Source organism: Phodopus roborovskii, unplaced genomic scaffold (assembly GCF_943737965.1).
Source record: "Phodopus roborovskii unplaced genomic scaffold, PHOROB, whole genome shotgun sequence".
In the NCBI taxonomy this organism is placed as follows: Eukaryota; Metazoa; Chordata; class Mammalia; order Rodentia; family Cricetidae; genus Phodopus; species Phodopus roborovskii.
The window spans coordinates 3,320,462-3,340,143 of record NW_026126689.1 but is presented as its reverse complement, the minus strand read 5'-3'; the positions used below and the strand labels follow the sequence as shown (position 1 = coordinate 3,340,143).

Here is a 19,682-nt window from a genome sequence, read left to right as displayed (position 1 = left end):
ATCCAGCCTGACACTAGTCTGTTAGTCCAGTCTGGCTCCGAGCTAGTGGCAACCATCCTGCCTCAGACACCTGAATGCTAGGGATCACAGATGTGCCCTCCACCATACCCAGCAGGTTTTCATTTATTATCATACAGATGTGCAGAAAACAAGTATTTGAGAACTCAAAGGAACCTATAACTGAGCAATCGAATAACGGCATATTGCATTACACCCTTCTCAGAGAACACTGTTCTTCAGAGTTGGCGTGTACGCGGTGCTGTGGGAACCAGAGGATGAAAGGTATTCTGAAGAGCTCAGGGGAACTGGGACCCGTGATTCCCATTAACATCGGGACTAGGATGCTGGGCTACAGAACCTTTCGCCCGTCTGTCTTTTGGCTTGGCGTTTTATCCCTCCCTGGCGCCAGCCATGGGAAATGTGGTCACCCCTAGATCTAGCAGAGAGCTTACTGCTGTCTACTTTCAGATCCCTATACGTAGTGAGAAATATAGGAACTAAAACAGTTGATTTGGGTTGCAAGGTTTTCAAAAGACTTCTAATGGGAGCTCGTGTCAGTGTTGGCTGAACAGCTTCAAAGCCAGCACGCTTAGGTGCAGGGAGGGGCCTGCTCTCTTTTCAAACTGCCACAGCTCTGGATGTGTTTCAAAGAAGTTCCAGTTTCCCTAATTGTTTCACCACTGGCTCATAGAAAGGACTTAAAATAATCTTTTCATCTTCAAACCATTCCAATGGTAAACACGTTAGAAGGGAATGGCATGGTTGTACATACTTCCCGTACAACCTGACATAGATTGTGGTTAATCATGGCTGACAGACGCCACATCTGGCAGGTTTTCTTTGTCATTTACTTTTTCTTTCTTTTCTTTTCTGTTTTGAAGGACGCATCCACATTTATCGAATAAACAGATCCCATAGTCTGTCAGTAAGTTTTTGACTAGCTCATAATTTTTGGAAAGCATTTAAATATTTAATAACAGAAGCTAAGCTGTGAGAGCTCAGAGGTTTGGCTATGAAGGGCACTCGCAAGTTCAGAACTTTAGCTACTCCTAAAAAGTAAAGCATAGTTCCTGTACATAACGTGACGCTCCCGGACGTCGCAGACGAGGCACCGAGAGGCATAAAGACAAGAGAAAAAAACCGACTTCATCGGAATTAATTAAGCGGGTTAAGTTTTAGGAAATGGAAATACAAGCCGAGAATTCTAAGGAAACCTCTGTAAGCCACATATCTGACGAAGGACTCATAAGTAGAGCCTGTAAAGGACTCGTTCCCAGGCCAAAGGGGACATCTGGGCTAGTAGAGGAGCAAGGACGTTGATATATCTTTCCTCCAAGGAGATATACAAATGTTCCGTATAGCTCATGGAAGAGATGCTGGCTCATCATAAGCCGCCAAGAAAACAAGTCAACATTAGGGGTACACCTCCTAAGGCTCCAAGCAACACAACACAGCAGGAAATGAAAAGCATAAATGGCTCAGATGGTGGCGGTGGGAACAGCCTGTCAGTTCATACTTGGGTTACTTACGTGAGCATCGAAGGCCCTGAGGATGAAGCCGGCTAGTTGTGGGGCAGATGCCCGCGAACAGGAGGCTGGCCCAGAGCCTTGTGTTTTCAAAGCCATGTCTGGCTAAAAACAAACACCCTCTCACAAATGGAAAAAGGAAGCCCTCCCTTTCTAGAAGGGTTCTACTCACTGAGGTTCCATCTCAGGCCAGTTGTCGTCACCTTTTCGCAATGCTGTCCGACAGGAATTAGGCCACACCAGCTGCCCTCCATTCCAGTGTCTACACGGAGCCTGTGCTTTCCCTGAAGGAGAAGAGCAAGCATGAAGAAGGGGGCTTGCCAGCAGCTGGCTACCACAATGCCAAACACAAATCAACTTAGCACGTATTTTACGCCTGAGAACTCACTAACGCTGATTAGGTCCTAAGTTCGTTTCTGTACCAGCTTACTTTAACTATCAGTTTCGCAGTTGTTAGCAAATCTGTTAAATATATGCATGCCGAGCCACACAGATAGAGTAGCATTCCTTACGCCTGTCCATTGTAAAGATGCTATCCATTGCACCTGCTGAAGATGAAGCCTTTCGTGACACTTGAGTTCCAGGCTCAAAAGCAAACAAACATTTGACTGACTGTATATGCAGGATCGCTTCCTAAGTAGTATCTTTACTTATCCGCGAGAGTCAGGTTTCTGACATTCAAAGTTCAATGTAAGCACTGTAAGGGGTTGCCTGTTCTCCGGTGGCCATCACTGGGATCCTCACATGGACACAGAGGTGGGCTGGTGAGTTTGTGTCAACCTGAGACAAACTGGAGTCACTGGAGGGAACCTCAACAGAGGAACCATGTCCATCCGACTGATTGGGCTGTGGGTGTGTATCTGGGGGAATCTTCTTGATTAGTAATTACGTGGGAGGGCTCACCCCACCGTGGGTAGTGTCACCCCTGGGCAAGTGGTCCTGGGCTCAATAAGAATGCACGATGAGCAAGTAATTCCTGGAGCACAAGCCAGCAAGCAGCATCCCCCCGTGGCCCGTTTCAGTTCCTGCCTTCAGCTTCCCTTCAATGAAGTCTGTAAACTGTAAGCCAAATAAGCCCTTCTGCCCCAAGCTGGTTTAGGTTAGTGTTTTATCACAGCCACAGAAAGCACTAAAACAACGAGGGGGGGGGTGAGCGGTGGCGTTTTATTTCAATATTCAATCAGAAAAGGCCTAAATATAATCAAACATTATTTTAAAGGGCAATACACTTTGAACTGGGTGTCTTCCTGTGGAGAGAAAAGATGAGCAGCCGTGCAAGGAGATAGCAGGTAATCAGAAGCGCGGGTTGATTGTGCTGCAGATAACTCGCCTGTGTGGCAGAAATGAGTCTGCAGGATGAGATGCACGCGAAGGAACCTCTGGATCATTGATCCAGTGGGAGGGCTCAGCCTACTGTGTGGGTGGTACTGCCTCTGGGCAAGTGGCCCTGGGTTGTATACGAACACGGTTTGCTCATTTCTGGACTTCCATGCACGCATCAGAGACAAGTCTCTACATAAACACTTGAGGGGACAGGAATGAGTCAACACTAGTTCCTCGGTTGTTAAAAAGGAACCGCGTGAAGGCGGGGTTAGCAGCACACTGCAGGCAGTACAGGGGTGTGCACGGGGTGGGGATTGTATACAATCTGCTTAATGCTCTCAACCATAACCCTACACGAAAGAAAGTGTTAAGTTTCCAAAATGCCTTAGAGCAACCCTTCAGATCTCCCCTCATCAGGACTGAGGGCAGGTCTGAAACTAGGTGAGCAGAGCCGCCCAAAAGGAACAGGAGTCACATCTCAACGGCCATTACATCTGGTTCTGGCTTTACCTCCAAAGGCCTTTAACTTTCTGCAAGGCCTGGGATGTCTTTATTGGTTTGTACCATTTCCGTTAATGTGATTAAGATTGGCTAGTTTACCACATGCTTGGTCTTTCCCTCCCTCCTATTCTCCAGAGCAAAATAATTCTCTATAAAGATATGTATATAGTCAAAGTACAATACAAATGGACACCCTGAATGCCACACTATCGTGGAAAAACAGATAGGCTGAATAGATGTCTATTCAGGGAGAAATAACTTACAACAGAGACAGATGAACACCAGCAGGTTCCCGTCCCAAGGATGCCTCCGGATACTCTCTTTCTCAGTCCAGCAAGCAAGCCAGAGTGCTGGGGATCCTACCTCAGACCTAGTTCCCCCAGGCACCTGTCTCCACCCCCAATGGGCATGGTCAGTGCAACAGGTGTGGACAGAGTGGACAGCTCACTCCACCACACCCTGCGCATTTCTAACAAATCCTGGAAGAGGTGAAGATGTTTATTTTATAATAATTGCAGCTGTCAGCAGAAGGGGTGGCAGACATTCGTTTGCCTTCGGAGGGAAGTGATCTGATGGCCTTTCACGAAGGTAGAGCCTGGCTCAGTTTCCTGTTTGAGGCTGCAATTCCAGGGCCCCGTGAGAGTAAAGCCACACTGTCAGCGGGACCGCAGTTAAGTTGCGACCTTCTAGCACACAGTAGTAGATACAGGACTCAAGGATGCTGGAAGAGAGGGTTGGAGTCTGCATGGAGGCCCTGACCTTTGAGCCCCCTAGCATTTCGGACAATGAGGGTGGCTTCCCACGGCTTGTCAAGGTGGGGTTCCCACATTAAGGGTGGGCCTTATTTTCAATGTGTTTATGTTCACCCTCGCTTTTAATGACTCTTCTTCCTTGTTTCTGAACTGCTTTATGTTTTGGTAGAAGCCAGATAAATACACTTCTGGTGTTCTGGAAAACTGGTGAAGAACGATGAATGGAAGAAGACAGTTTTTCAAGCGGTGGAAGTTAACTCCCCGAGGGAAGATCCTTCAGCTCCCAACATATACTGCAAGGAAACAGTACCTATGCTTGCAAAGGTTTATTGTCCTGGGGAGAGAAGCAGTATTGCAACATTGCTGATTTAAGCGGCATGCAGGGAGGCCCACCTCCCTGGGCTTTGTGAGGCATCCACTGCCTTTCCTGCTATTCTTAGCACCAAGCAAGGCACCTTAACACTTTCGTTTTGGGAATAAACTAGTTTGGGGACTCAGGAAGTCACAGATAGGTCTCACACTACCATCAACTGGCATTTGGTCTTTCGCTTTAAAAGTGTGTTTTGCCACATGTGAAGGGCCTTGGTGTTGATAAATATGCAAATGTAGCTTCGTGGCTAAAGGAGAGCAGCCTCACGCTTTCATCCTCTATCGGCACGCCAATGTGACATCTTTAAAAAATAAATGACTGGGTAAAGGGAGTTTTTGTTCGTTTCCTAGATTTCTCAGTTTATAATATATGCTAGTCTATATGAGGTTTGACAGAGGCAGGCATCCAGCCTGACTTAAAGAACCCCTGCGGGATTTATGGCATCGCTGAAGACCAGAGGCACATGAACTAATCATTCACTTCCATACACTCCCATGAATCACTACCGCGGTCCCTGCTCCATCCCCTGTTCGCAGCTAAGATAACTCTTTGAAGTCAAAAGCAGTTTTATACAGCGAAGAAGGGACAGAAATCAATCATGGTTTGCCTTTTCAGCTGCAGTTACTTGAACATATGTGGCGAACTTAATGTGGTTGAAACTATAATCGAGTGAGAGGCAGCAAGGATGTTGCATGGCATTGTGTACTGGAAATCATGCTTGAGATCATGCTAAGGGCACACAGTATCAGGTGATCAGTTTCGCTAGACTATGATTCTAAGCTAGAGCAAAACACACACACACAAACACACACACACACACACACACACACACACACACACACACACAGAGTTCCCTATTGAGGTCTAAGAGACCATTCCCATTACATGTTGTACTGTGTTTCTTTACTGAAAAGGAGGAAGGCATAATTGAAAGAAACTATTAAACTCACCCTAGATTTTGTCATCTAAAAGTACCAAATATGAAGCCATCTTAATTCAGTTTACATTTCTAAGTCCTCACATTTAGCAAGTGTGTCAACATTTGTACGGAAAAAAAAATGTTTTACAATATCTTAGTATGAGCCTTACAAAATGCAAATGCATAGCAAATTGACAAGGTCACAACACTCTGGAATCTGGGAAGAGCAGAATGACCTTTCTAGTTGATCTGGAAGATTCCAGGAGCAGGTCAGGCTGACAAAGCAGTCGTTCATTAAATTTCTATTAATGCTCAGAACACACCCTTTGTTCACTGCTGTATACACTGCAACTAAACCAGATACCTGGAGTGAACGGAACACTCCTGCACACGGCTCAAACAGGTCACCAACCTCTAGCTTGTCATGTCTTTTGACATTCTGTCCAGGTACTTTAAACTGTATTAGCAAATACTGTAAGGAAGTAAATAGCCTGCAGGAAAAACTTCAATAAGAAGATAAAAGGACCCGAACTGTGTGCACCAGGAGAAGCTGCTGCTCTATGAACAGCTCTATGCCTGGGCTAGTATATCTTCATAATGACAGTGATCACGCAATAGAAAGCAGCCACACAACAAATGGGCCACCAAAACACACACACACACACACACACACACACACACACACACACACAGAGTCACATATACTGTATATAACGTTGACATTTTGGTTTAATATTTCTACCGCCAGAACATTTTAGAGATATGCTTTCAAACTGACAACCTATATTTGGTTTTTGGTCTGGAAATTATTTGGTAAAGTCAGGTTGGCATTATGTGTCTTCTGAAATGAATTAACCTTACTCTCTAGTTGAACAGTTAATACTAAATGATTAAAAAATAAGAAAAGAAAAAAAAAAGAGCACCTTCTTGTGGGTGGAGGGGAAGGGAGGAGAAGAGGGAGGGGAAACTGTGGTTGGTATGTAAAATAATTAAAAAGGCAAATATATTTGCTTATCAATTAATTTACTTTATTATTCAAAATTAAAAAAATGATTGTGAAACAATTGGAATTCTACAAGGGTAGGCTCCTTCCCCTACTAGCTCCCTACATCTAGACGATTTCAAAACTCAAACTGATGAGATCAACAAGCCTTTTACTTTCCCTCACACCAGCATTTTTGCTAGTTTACATGTCCTACCTCATCTCAATGCTTCCCTTTAACTGGAATCAGAGGAAAGAACCTGCTAATGCTGCCACACTAATGTGTTGAGAGCTTTTTCTTCACTGTTCCAAAGGTACTGTATTTTAAGCACTGACTCCTAAGAATACTTATTCTAGGAGTAAACTGTGGAGACGGGATGAGCTACAAGGAAGGGCGTTATGAGCCTGTGTGTGGGCTACCTTTCCAAATGTCCTTCATGGAGTGCCTTTCCATGTGGTGCTGAGCCTGGTCAGGATGGCCACGCTCTTCTGGGCTTCCACTCTCCCCCCAACCTCAATAGGGGAGAGAAGCCACAAAGGCAGGAAGCTCTGCTTTGTATGTGTTCTCCTTTGCTTCCCACTCAGCACTGAGAGACGAAGACTTCCTTTCAGCTGCTACAATCTTTACCTGTGCCGCAAAATGCAGCATTTTGCTGCTATATTTCATCGGGCAAACAGGTTCATATTGTTACTCTAAAAATGATAAGAGAGCATGCTTTTATTCAGCTGGCCGAATTAATAGCATGGCGGGAGAATATCTTCATATGTTTAATAAATATTTGACTTGGGAAATGCTTAGAGTAAACAGAAAAAGTGTTGATGAAAATGTGTCAATAGTTAAAAAAAAAAAGTATTTCAAAGTTTGAGCAGAAGAGATCGGGAGGTGTCTTGAAAGTATGGGAGGGAGGTTCAGATGAGAGGATTTACCAGAGCCTCAGCATTACCCAGACAATGCTCATCTGATTAAATGTTAGGACAAAGCTGCACTCACCAATATTTATGAGTATCCTGTCAACAGTGCTCAAACCACTCATTAAAATATATGCTGTGTAGACATCTGTTATATAAAATGGAAATTATATGGCCCTCTTATCAAATCATTTCAGGACTTGATTATGGTATAGTAACTGTTCCAAGAACAGCAATTTAGGCATTTAAACTATGAATACCGATTTATCTCTGCTTTTCTGTTTGAGGTTTCATTCAAGCATAGGCTGACATTCCATAGTATGTTTTAAAAGAAAGTGATTACTCATCGTGAGACTAATGCAAAAATAATTAGCAAAAGGAAACATCGGTGTTAGAATGCTCCCATGAAGCTATTTTAAGAAGACCACGTCTCTACTCCATAAAACTTACAGATATTTAATAAATTAATGTTATATGTATCATTCTCCGTCATTTGGAAAAGTTGCAGGAATTACTGACATTTTATAACTGGTGCCATGTCTTCAGTGTACCTCTTATTTTCTGGAATTCTCAACATAAACGGTCTAGGATTACAATAACATAGGCCCTTTATAGTTTCACGGATAGGGATAACTTAATCCATCCTCAGCTATTAAATTGGCTGACTCTGCTTCCCAACTTCTATCACAGTTTCAAAGGGGGTGACGGGGTGTCAACACCGACTGACATATTTCCATTTTTCTCCTTGGGCTCACTGTCCTACCTTTCTCACCACAGTCTCCTCCAGTAGACACCTGCTCCCCACAATGACTCTAAGAACAAATATGCTTTCTTACACCCTTCCCTCTTGTCAGTCTATGCTCTTCTCTTGTGATCTTAAAAGCTTCGTATCCTCAAGACTGGAAGGGGCATGGAGTGTAGGGACAAGAGGAAGAGTTAACGAAGAGAACTGTTTTGTTTTTTTTTTTTTTTTTCATATGAACATTTCCAGGCCGTGTCTTTATTAGGTGAAGTAGAAGGGATGATTTTCTTTTCATCCATGTTAGTGATACCTATGGTTATAGTCAGTAGTCTTCAAGGAGGTTAAAACACAACTTTAGTTTAAAAATCCAGCACGACCACCAAACTTTACTACCTATAAAACAGACTGAGAGTGCTCTAACTAAAGAAAAAGGAGTGGAAACCATGTATTTCGCATTAATGAGGAAAGACGATGTCCTTGGCAGAGGCGTTCTCCAGCAAGACGGACCCCTTCTGTGCACTGTGCTGAGCTATATGGTGAGGCAGGAACACACAGCAAACTTACCCAAGAAAGTCAAAGTCTGAATCAAGGGGTCATGTGCCTTAGTTTTTTTTTTTGTTTTTGTTGTATAATAAGACAGTAAAAACTTGTGATTTACAAATACTGTTGAGGTAACTCTCACACTTCTCCCATGCGGGAATTCTAAGACTCAAGTTCTGGCCGACTTAGGCTGGGGGCGGGGTGGCTCACTATCTTCTCAGTGTCCTTAGGTATGGAAATAGCAGGGAATGTCTCAGGCTTCCTAAACAAAACAGAAACCTAATACCATGATGAGGGCTCTATTCTTCTGATCTCACTCCTTCTGTATGTACTTCTGTTGCTGTGGAAAGACACCACAAGAGAGGGAAAAAAGCAGTCTGTTCTGGCTCCCAGTCGGAGGAGGATAGTGTCCATCAGGGCGGGGGGAGAAGGACAGCACAAGTGTGAGGCTGGACTGAGTTAGGGAGCAGTTGCACCAGACAGAGGAAGCAGAGAAAACATGAAGGGGTGTGGGATGAAAAGTCCCCCCCCCATGATGCACTTCCTCTAGTAAGGCTTTACTGCCTACAGGTTCTATAAATAGCATGAGAAGTTTGGGGGACCGAGGGTTCAAACCCGAGGGGACCAAGGGGACCGAGCTTGCAGTGGACATTTCATATTCAAACTATAACAATACCCTAAAAATTATGACTTTGGCTCCAAGGCTTTAATCTATGAATTTGATGGAGGAGGGCACAGATTTTCCAAGCATATTAGCTAGCATATGAGTGCTGAGTTTCCCTTCACTTATGTGGCTGTTCTTTGTTAATGACAAATAGAGGTATACACATGCAACCTTTTGTAGCACTTATTCACGTTTTCAAAACACATCAAAATACCTGGACACCAGAACTAAGTATGATCCAGAAAAACAAAGATCAGAATGCATTACAAGAAAAACTACTATAAATAAGGAATTTGTTTTGAAACAGGAACAGCACGATTTTGTTTCTCCCACAGATTTCATAACACATTACTGAGACTATTAACATAAGAAGGCATAAATCCAAAGGTTCAGTTACGATACCACCTCATCTACCTCATTTTCTAGATATTCCCCTGAACCCGTAGCCTGGTTATCTGCGCCCTTTCTATGCAATATGCTGTGAGGTCCATTGTTTTAAATTTGAGTCCCTCATTTAGGGCAATGATGTCTTTAGTTGTTATAGCTGCATGCAGCGTATTCAAACTGTGGGGATATAACAAGTATTTACGAGAAATCAGTCATTAAACTTGGAAGTATTCACATAAACTGCACACGCCATCTGTCGCTTGCTCCTCTACGTCGAAACTCCTAGAAAGGGTTGTCTTCTTTTACTGCCTTCAACCTACTTCTTAGATTCATTTCAGTTAAGCAACCCCTCTCCTCTTCAAAAGTAGTAGCTTTCCTCATCTAACCAGTGGCCTCTGAATAGCTAAATTCAATGGTCAGTTATTCATTCCCACATGACCTGATCTCTTGATAAGATTTGGCATGGTTTCCAATCTCATTTTGAACTATCAGCTAGCTTTCTTTGGCTTCCAGACATAGGACACTCTGGGTTGTCATTTTAAGTCACACTTCATTGGAAAGCCTCTAATTCCTCTTTCCAAACTTCTTAATTTGTAGGGCTTTGGGTCCGAGCTGTTGAGTTTCAACTGGATCCTTCTACAAAGCCCACCTAGATATGCCAATCCCTGGATTAGTGTCCTAGTCCAATATTCACCCCTCCCCACCAAATTTTAGTTTTCAAATAGCCTATTTTCTATATCCTGTTCTTTCCTCTCAAGCCTATCCTATTCAAAAGTTTTTGCTCTCTCCTGATATTTGCTCCATCTTTCTAGCTGTTGACCAAATAGTTTCTATTTCATATGTAACCTATAATACATAAGGAAACCCCATCAATTATATTCTACACAAAACCAGATGCCTATCATTCCTACCCCTAGTTGGAACATTCAGATGCTTGCTCACATTTCCCAATAAGATTCCCTGATTTACCAGTCTGTTCTTGACCAGCTAGTTGCCCTGAACCTTATAAGAAATAAGGCAGACCTGTTGTGGAATGTTAAAGATGTGTTACATTCTTTAATGCTATGGAATATTTATTTAATGATGCAAGGATGTGTTATATTTTTTCATGTTGCATTTGTTTAACTCTAGGAAGCTGCCTATAATACCTGATTGGACCAATAAAGAGCTGAACGGCCAATAGCTAGGCAGGAGAGAGAAACCAGGCAGGGCTGGTAGGTAGAGAGAATAAATAGGAAGGGAAGATGAGTAGAAAAAGAAGAGGGAGGAGAGGAGGATGCCAGGGGCTAGCCACGCAGCCACCTAGCCACACAGCCACCCAGCCACACAGTCACTAGTCACACAGCCACACAGCCACCCAGTCACACAGCCACACAGTCACATAGCCACACAGTCACTAGTCACACAGCCACCCAGTCACACAGCCACACAGTCACTCAGCCACACAGCCACCCAGCCACCCTGCCACACCGCCACACAGTCACTAGTCATACAGCCACACAGCCACACAGCCACACAGCCCCAAGTCACTAGTCATACAGCCACATAGCCACACAGCCCCACAACCCCACAGCCACCCAGCCATACAACCACACAGTCACACAGCCACACAGCCACCCAGCCACACAGCCACCCAGCCACACTGCCACACGGCCACACCGCCACCCAGCTAGATATGGACTAAGAAGGAAAGCAATAGTCAGCTCTCTACTTTCAGCCCTTTCTAGATGCCTCGGTCTGCACTGTGCCTTCTGGCTGCCATCTTCGCCTCCTCCTTCTGCTTCAGCTGAGTGTGAGCTATAAAATTAAGCGTGTTAAACTTGTTCAAATGAGTGTATGAAACCCTTTTAAATGTGAAAGAGTCACGAGCTTGCTTTCTTTCTTTGAGGGAGCCTTTCCCTCTCTCCCTTCTTCCCTCCCTCCCTCCCTCCCTCCTTCCCCCCTCCCCTCCTCTCTGTGATTTTCCTAAAGGGAAAAGAAAACAAGGAAAAACAACAACAACAACAGAAAACCACAAAAGCTCCCAGTTTTTCTTTTCAGTACCTAGAGGTTATCTGATTTGATTACTGCCTGATCACCTTGATTTTCTCCTGAGCTATCAACCCCACGGATTATGAAATTAAGACAGACACCACAACCGTTAAGCAGAGTACTTTGTGCTGGGTGCCGCCTGTGTGCTGTGTACTTTATCCAATTACTTAAAAGACTACACCTAAGCAGAAATGATCCACAGTTTAAAATAAATTTTACATAACAGGAAGACAACGTTAAAAACATCACGAACGACCTCACTTCCTATCCACAAGCCAGTTAAACTGTCTTCATTTAAATAAATGGCAAAATATGATCAAATTGCTATTTCAAATTTGACAATTTGACTTGGATGTTATTGCTTCAAACGGGAACAGTCTAATTCCAGACATATTTCAGAAGTTGCCTCCTGTGCACTATATACTGGAATTTTTACTTTTCTAATTTTTTTATATAATAAATTTTGTTTTAGTTTGCTATTACCGATTGTTTGTGTCCTAGGAGCCCCACAGTGATGGGAAAGAACAGATACTCACAACAGAGTGGAGTTGCCAACATATTTACAGCCTTATCATTTGACAGGGAAGGTCAGAGCTTTCCTGAGCTTATTCATAACCTGGCACTAGCTTTCAATTCTTTGAAAATTGCTCCTTGATACCCAGCTTCCCTGAAATCACAGAGTGGCAGCCGCTCTCTTCAGGTATAAATCAGAGTCTAAATAACTGATGGTGTTCCCCCCTCTACACCGCCATAAGGAAGCACACTGCATTTTCAATGGTGAACGCAAGCAGGCGCCTGGGAAAAGATGCTCCGAGGATGCTCTTAGCGCTTAATTTCTGGAGTCACCAGGAGGAAAGGCGTCTCAGAGGTTGCAAAAGTAAAGGTCCTGTTCTTGAGTGATGGTGACTTTTCAATAAACACACTACTTTTACCCTCTGAATCCAAATTAATCAAATTTAGCCTCTGTGTGCAGCAATGAATGCAATCGCAACATAGTTTGTTATTCTATACCTAAAATGACCAAAGAGTGAATGACTTTGGCATGCTATTATAAAAGCCAATGAATGCTGGCAGGTGAAATTGAGACGCAACTGTGTAGAAAGAGGAAGAAAAATTTAAAACTGGGAAATTTAAAAAGAGAGATGCATCTTTTCAGTTTTCCCCATACAGATCACTATTTCTTTGTTGCAGAGTCATTAGGGAGAAGGTCCTGGGAAGTCTGTTTTTTTTTTTTTTTTTCCTAACTGTTAGTGACACTATTTAAAATATTTAGAATTACAGTAATGGTTATCAAACATGATCGAGATGTACAGGTGTATCTGAAGAAAGGTAAAAAAAAATAGTTTGAGAAAATAGCAACCTTTAATTTTAAGCCATCTTTTTCAATATATGGTGTGTGAACATATTTACTTATATGAGAAATTAGATATCGTTTTTGTATCTTAGGGATAGATAATAAAATGTCATTAGGAGGGATCACAGAGTGACAGCCTTGTTAACAATACTGTAATTCTACTTCAGTTGCTTTACTCATTTATTTTTCTTTTTGTTGGCGTCAGATGGTATGGAGACAATGAGCTTGTCCCACTGAGAACACATACAGACTGGGTGCTCTCCTGCTTTTTGGGCTGTGTGGTTTTTTTGTACTATAAAACTCTGTGTGTCAATTTCTTAATTTTTAAAATGGGACTTATCTAATGCTACAGAGTGACTGGAATGGGTAAACAGCTCACATAAAGCACCTGGAATAGCTTGCAATAAATCTTACCCATTTCTCTATCAATATTATGCTCTGTATAATAATAAATAACAGAGACAGCTCTAATAGGGGAAACAGAGTATTATCAAGTCAAAGGCAATTGCTGGCATGTAATGCCTTGGCTTCAGCTTCACAGTAAGGCCCTGGGAGGTTTTATTATTATTTATTTTCTTTCCCTTTATATAAAAAGTGTCTGCCTCCGTAAGGCAAGGAACCCTAGTGAAGTGTCTTGAGCGGTACAGACTTCACAGGCCTCCTCAGAATTCTGTGAAAGAACCCCACTTCCCCAACGGTATAAAAGAAAAAACTGAGGATCATGTCTGGGATTTCATTATTGAGAAAAGAGTTCCCATAAACAGACAATCCTCAAGGTCAGGAGGCTTCTGCAAAAGAGTAACAACCAGAAAAAAAAAGAATAGGAATAGTCGAACTGAAAACCTAAAAATTTTGATTATTTTTTTTTTAAGATTCACCCCAAATGTACAACGTACAGGCCACTGGAAGTCAACCTCTGCTTTTCTATCAAAGACTAAACCCTTCCTTGAAATGACTGAACATGTGACCGGTAAGGCCACCACCCTCTCTCTGTTCATCCCTCCTCTGTCTTATGGCCACTCGCCAGCGACAACAGCAAAGGCTAAATTTAACCTATCCTCAAAGGGCAGGTACTTCCAAGGGAAGAGTCTGCATCTTATTGCCGATACAGGGTCTAGGTGACAGGCAAGCACCGGAGCCATGCTTGTATGGAAAAGAGTGGTCCCCACGATGCTAGTTCAAAGAAGAGGAAGCCCAAAGGAAAGGAAACCGAAAGCATGTAGAGGCTGCAGTGCCTTCCTGGCATGGGACGGGCTTCTTCCCAAGAATTCTGGGAAACAGTAGAAAACCTTCCCGAGGGTCTCTGTGAAGATGTGTCAAAGTGGCTTGAACTTGGCGAAGTTTATGTCCCTAGAATGCTGGTGGCCAACAGGGGGCTCACAGAACTGGCACGGAAGGGTCAGAATGCTTGCAAGGGGCCAAGCTCCTCATTTAACTACGGCTGCGAGAAGCCCGGAGTGGGGGAAAGAGACTGAAGAAGCTGGGGAATAGACACCAGGGTCAATACACTCTAGACTCTGGCTGTGTCTCAGGGCTTCTATTGCTTGGAGAAAACATTGTAACCAAAAACCAAAGCGCAGGTTGGGGAGGAAAGTCTTACATTTCCACATTGCTGTTCATCACTGAAGGAAGTCAAGCCAGGAACTCAAGCAGGCTAGGATCCAAGAGGCAGGAGCTAATCCAGAGGCCATGGAAGGGTGCTGCTTAATGGCTTGCTTCTCCCAGCTTGTTTAGTCTGCCCTTTTTGTAGAACCCAGGATCACCAGCCCAGGGATGGCACCACCTACCGTGAGAAAGGCCCTCCCAACTTGATCACTAATTGAGAAAATGCCTAACAGCTTCTCATGGAAGCATTTCCTCAAGTGAGGCTCCTCCTCTCTGATGACTCTTGTTTGTGACAAGTTGACACACAAAACCAGCCAGTACCGGCTGGTTAGAATAGGTTCAGGTGAGAGGGATGCACATACAGTTATTGGTGTGTGTTGTGTATATGTTCATGTGTGTCTGTGCATGCACAGGAAGGTCAGAGGCTGACTTCAGTTGTCTTCCTCTATCTCTTATGACCTTACACCTTGGTACAGCGTCTCTCACCTCTGACTGACTGGGCATTGATGACTTAGACTGGTGGGGTTAGCCCCTGATACCTTCCTATCTCTGCCTGTCTCATAATTACAGCCACATTCCAGGCTCAGCTTTTACACAGGAGCCAGGAACCCTAACTCAGGTACTCACGCTTGTACAGGAGATAATTTCCCAACTGAGCCACCTTGCCAGCCCGGCAATCCGGGATTAACAGTGGGGCAGGGTCAGTGTTCACAAAAACAACACAACTGGAGTTGTGGCCGTGAGATACTTGAGCCCTCCAAAATATTGGCAGCGGTTACTATATTAAGAACCCGTGTTCACAGGCTCGAGATCAAAGCGTTGTTGCTGAAGCATTGTTTGAGTTATACAATAAAAAGAAGCGAGCCAACAGAAAGTCACAATTTCTTGCCCAATCTCTGGATATAAGCTCGCTCTTAACATAGGAAACCAGTCATGGGATGAATCATGGCATGTATGCAGAGGATGAGTCTTTAGGAAGAAGGACGTATAGCAGCTCCCAAAGTGCATACTTGTCTAGTCTTGCTCCAATACGGTATAGGCTGGCTTGGTAAGGTAGCCATTGGGAACATCGCTCTAGTCTTGCTCCAGTACGGTATAGGCTGGCTTGGTAAGGTAGCCATTGGGAACATCGCTCTAGTCTTGCTCCAATACGGTATAGGCTGGCTTGGTAAGGTAGCCATTGGAAACATCGCTCTAGTCTTGCTCCAATACGGTATAGGCTGGCTTGGTAAGGTAGCCATTGGGAACATCGCTTAAGAAGACAAAGAGGTTCCTAGATATCTTATACACATGTACAAAGAGGACCTTGGAACCTGCAACAATATCTTAATCTCACTGCGGGTGGAGATAATCGAAAAATGGAGTTTTGGACTCGGTCAGAGTAATTCCCTGATTCCACGGACCGTCTGATACTTGGGGGTGTGACTGAAGTGGTCACTTTTGATGGTTAAAGGGCCGCCTATACTTGTTCCTTGGACATGGGGTGAGAACTAGGAAAGGAAACCGTTTATATATTGCAAAGGTTTGTGACAGTGCCAGTAGGTTATCACAATGAGGCTCCAATCAAGGCTGCTGGGCCAGATGTGGTACTTGCTAGAGGAGACAGAGATAGCTTCTTGCTAAAGGAAGCACTATCCATTTCCCAGACTCCCTAGCAATGGCCTGCAGCAGCTAAAGAGGTGGACAAGATATAATCCTTGTAGGTCATCTGCTCACAGGTCTCCATTTTCCTCCGTTTATTCTGAACTATATGAAGAGGATATGGCCCACAGGCAATCTTAAAAACTTTATGCAGAAAACAATAAAGCCTACAGCAGCAGCTTGGTGTTGAACAGACTATGTGAAGCTTTTCCACTGGTTCCTTCAATGTTCCGGAACTTTCACATGAACAAAAACTCTATGGTTCTTGAGTGAGCAAAAGGGAAATGTAAAATTATGCATCTGAGGAATTCAGGAATGACACAGTGTCTACAGAGAAGGGCAGCGTTCCAATTGCTGAAGGGTTACAAACTTGCTTTTTATCCTTATTACTCCACCTTGTAGGACATTGTGCAAGGCATTATGAAGCTGTGATAGCTATAATAGTTTTAGTTTTTCCAGTGTTACCAGCTTCTTTAAAGGAAGAAAGCAGTAGGTTCCTCTCAGTACATGTTAATGTTTTGGAAAAAAGGGTTCTTTGACACAGAACTCCAAAAGTTAGCATACAGGCCAATGAGCACAAAGAGTAGGCTTGGCTACTGGAAGAATCGCTAGACTCATCCTGTAATGAAATCCAGACTACCAGTGAGAAACAGCAAAGGACAGGTAGATAAGGAGAGCAGAGGGTGCACTCCAGCTAGCCGCCTACAGCTGAGAGGACGGACATGTCTTGGCACAAGGCTGTGGAAGTCAAAAGTTCCGAGCTGGGCACTAAAACTTGACAAGTGAGTTTTCAAACATGGAGAATACACTGCAACTTTGTCTATCCTAATCTTCAGAGCATTGCAAAAGCAGCTTATGGCAAGTTCATCCCCCGAGGGGATCAGCTTTTCCTATAACATGGGAAGACTTGCTTCAAGTGCTTGTAAACCCAAGACATTTTATTTTATTTTTTAAACTGAAATTATTTCTTCACCGAGTACCACAATGGTTTTATCTGAAGACATCCGTTTTAGCCAGCATAAGGAAATTTACTAAGACATTACTGACTTAGTTCTATATAGCTTAACGTTTCCGGTAAGAACTCAGGTTTCCTATAAGAAATCCAGGCTACTATGTCTTTCTTATTTTTTAAACATATTTTCAAGTAAAATAATTAACAGGTAAGTTTATAACCCAATGCAGTATCATCAAACAGTCACACTTTGACTTTTAACTTTACCCTTTATGTATAAATACAACAATTACAAAATTAAAGGACACAAAAATGCTGACACAACATTTGCCGAACCTAATTTCTTGTGCTCCTATGGAAACGTTTTACCAGGGAGTCCTACCTCAGACTTAAAACACTAGAACTGGAACGCAAACTCACCACTGAGGTATGGGCGGAGTTAAAGAAATCGGCCAGTGCCCTCTTTAGTATTTCTGTTGATATTGGTGAGGAAGCACCCTGAGCAAGGGAATTTCTTCGCTCCATGTAGAGTGATTCCTCATTCCCCTTTACATAAACCGTTTCTCACCACAGGCAGAAGACCTGTTGGTGTCCCCACTGCTGAATTATGACATTCATGGGAAGAATGCTGAAGGGAATGTGACCTGACATGGGTAAAATAATTTTATAGGTCTCCCAGTTGTAATCATAAATAAAAGGTGTTCACTGTCCCCTTCCATCCCTTCTAGCAAGCAACACAACTTTGGGAGAAAACTAGACATTTAGAACCCGGACTTCAAGTATTAACAACACCGAATTTGTACAGGGAGGACTCTGAAGTGGTCGGTAGCATCGGAAGCCTGCTAGATGTAAGGAGATGGGATTGAAGATGTTGCTAACGCGGGTTGTCACCGCTGCGACAGTTCTTCCTATCAGGGAGCAAGCAGCTATGAGGAGAGGAGATGTCCCCATACTGCGGTTAGTCCCCCAGACAGAGATTTCATTCGGGGGACTGAAAGTGGTCTTGCATGTTTGAGTGGTATTTTGTATGAGTGCAAGCGCTCTGTTGTTCATATTTAATTACCCTCTTTAGTTCTGTCAGATGAGCCAGTGGGGAACGTGGGAGGCAGAAGGCGGGCTATGGTGTCCATGAAGAGCTTTTACGTGAAGCTTCTGCCTCCCTCACACAGATGCAGCCTCCATTCCCCGCCCTTGGTCAACTGACACTTCAATGTTGGGTCAGTTTGAGTACATTGTTATAGAAACCAACCCAATAAATTAGTACAGAGGCTCCTTCAGGAAAAAAAGAACGAGCCATAAATATTCCAGATTCTATCCGACTTAAAAATCCCACTATTCTATGGTTTTGTCTTGGCACATCTTGCGGTACCGTTCTCTGTGGCCACAATGTTTGTGTAGCAGCCTAACAGGGAGGCTTCTGACCATAATTGAACATCACAGCTGATAGAAAACAGTGGGAAAATGTAAGTTTGGAACAGTTAAATTCCCAGTGAATTATTTTCAACACTACACCTTAAAAATTAGCTGTTCAACTTTTAAGTAGGAGATTGGCTGCCATGTAGTGTGACTGGGTAAAGGACTCATCTGCAGAATGGAATTAGTCTACTTGTTTTTTTGGTTTATTTTTGAGACCACAATATATTATAATTATTTTATTTCTTCCTTCCCTTAAACCCTCCCAAATGCCCCTCCTCCTCCTCCTCTTCTTTTTTTCAAGACAGGGTTTCCCTGTGTAGCTTTGGAGCCTGTCCTGGAACTAGCTCTTGTAGAACCAGGCTGACCTCAAACTCACAGAGATCCACCTGCCTCTGCCTCATGAGTGCTAGGATTAAAGGCGTGCACCACCAATGCCCGGCCTATTTGCTCCTTCAAATTCATGTCACTTTTCATCATCTTTGTTACATGCAAATGTAGATATGTATGTATGTATGTATGTATGTATGTATGTATGTATGTATGTATATTCCTAAATATAACTTATTCATTTGTTTGTTACTTGTATGTTTGTTATGTTTTCAGGGCTGACCATTTGGTATCGGATAACCAATTGGATGATCTTCCCTGGGGGACATTATTTCTCCTGTTCTGAGCATTCCTTCATTGCTTTTCATTCCTTGTATAAGGTTGAGGCCTGGCAGGCTTGTCCTCATCCACTTTGCCATGGCCATTGGCATCATCATTGTTTAGCTCACTGTCTTGGGGTTACCGCTGCCATGATAAAACACCATGACCAAACCAAGTTGGTGAGGAAAGGGTTTATGTGGGTTATATTTCCACGTCACTATTCATCACTGAAGGAAATCAGGACAGGAATTCAAGCAGGGCAGGGACCTGGAGGCAGGAGCAGATACAGAGGCCATCAAGGGGTGCGGCTTGCTGGCTTGCTTCCCTTGGTTTGCTCAGCTTGCTTTTTTTTTTAAAAATAGAACTCTAAGACATGGATGGCACCATCCACAATGGGCTGAGCCCTCCCAACATCAATCA

General features: G+C 43.4%; 1 protein-coding gene across 2 annotated transcripts in view; it reads right to left on the bottom strand.

The window, feature by feature from the left end:
• The window catches only part of Tpk1 (thiamin pyrophosphokinase 1), a 263,282-nt gene that overhangs the window by 60,386 nt on the left and 183,214 nt on the right, over nucleotides 1–19,682 (bottom strand). For both annotated transcript variants that reach the window (XM_051174710.1, XM_051174711.1), the window contains one exon: nucleotides 1,699–1,810. In XM_051174710.1, the coding sequence (XP_051030667.1) occupies nucleotides 1,699–1,810 (112 nt within the window). The remainder of the gene's footprint in view (nucleotides 1–1,698; nucleotides 1,811–19,682) is intronic.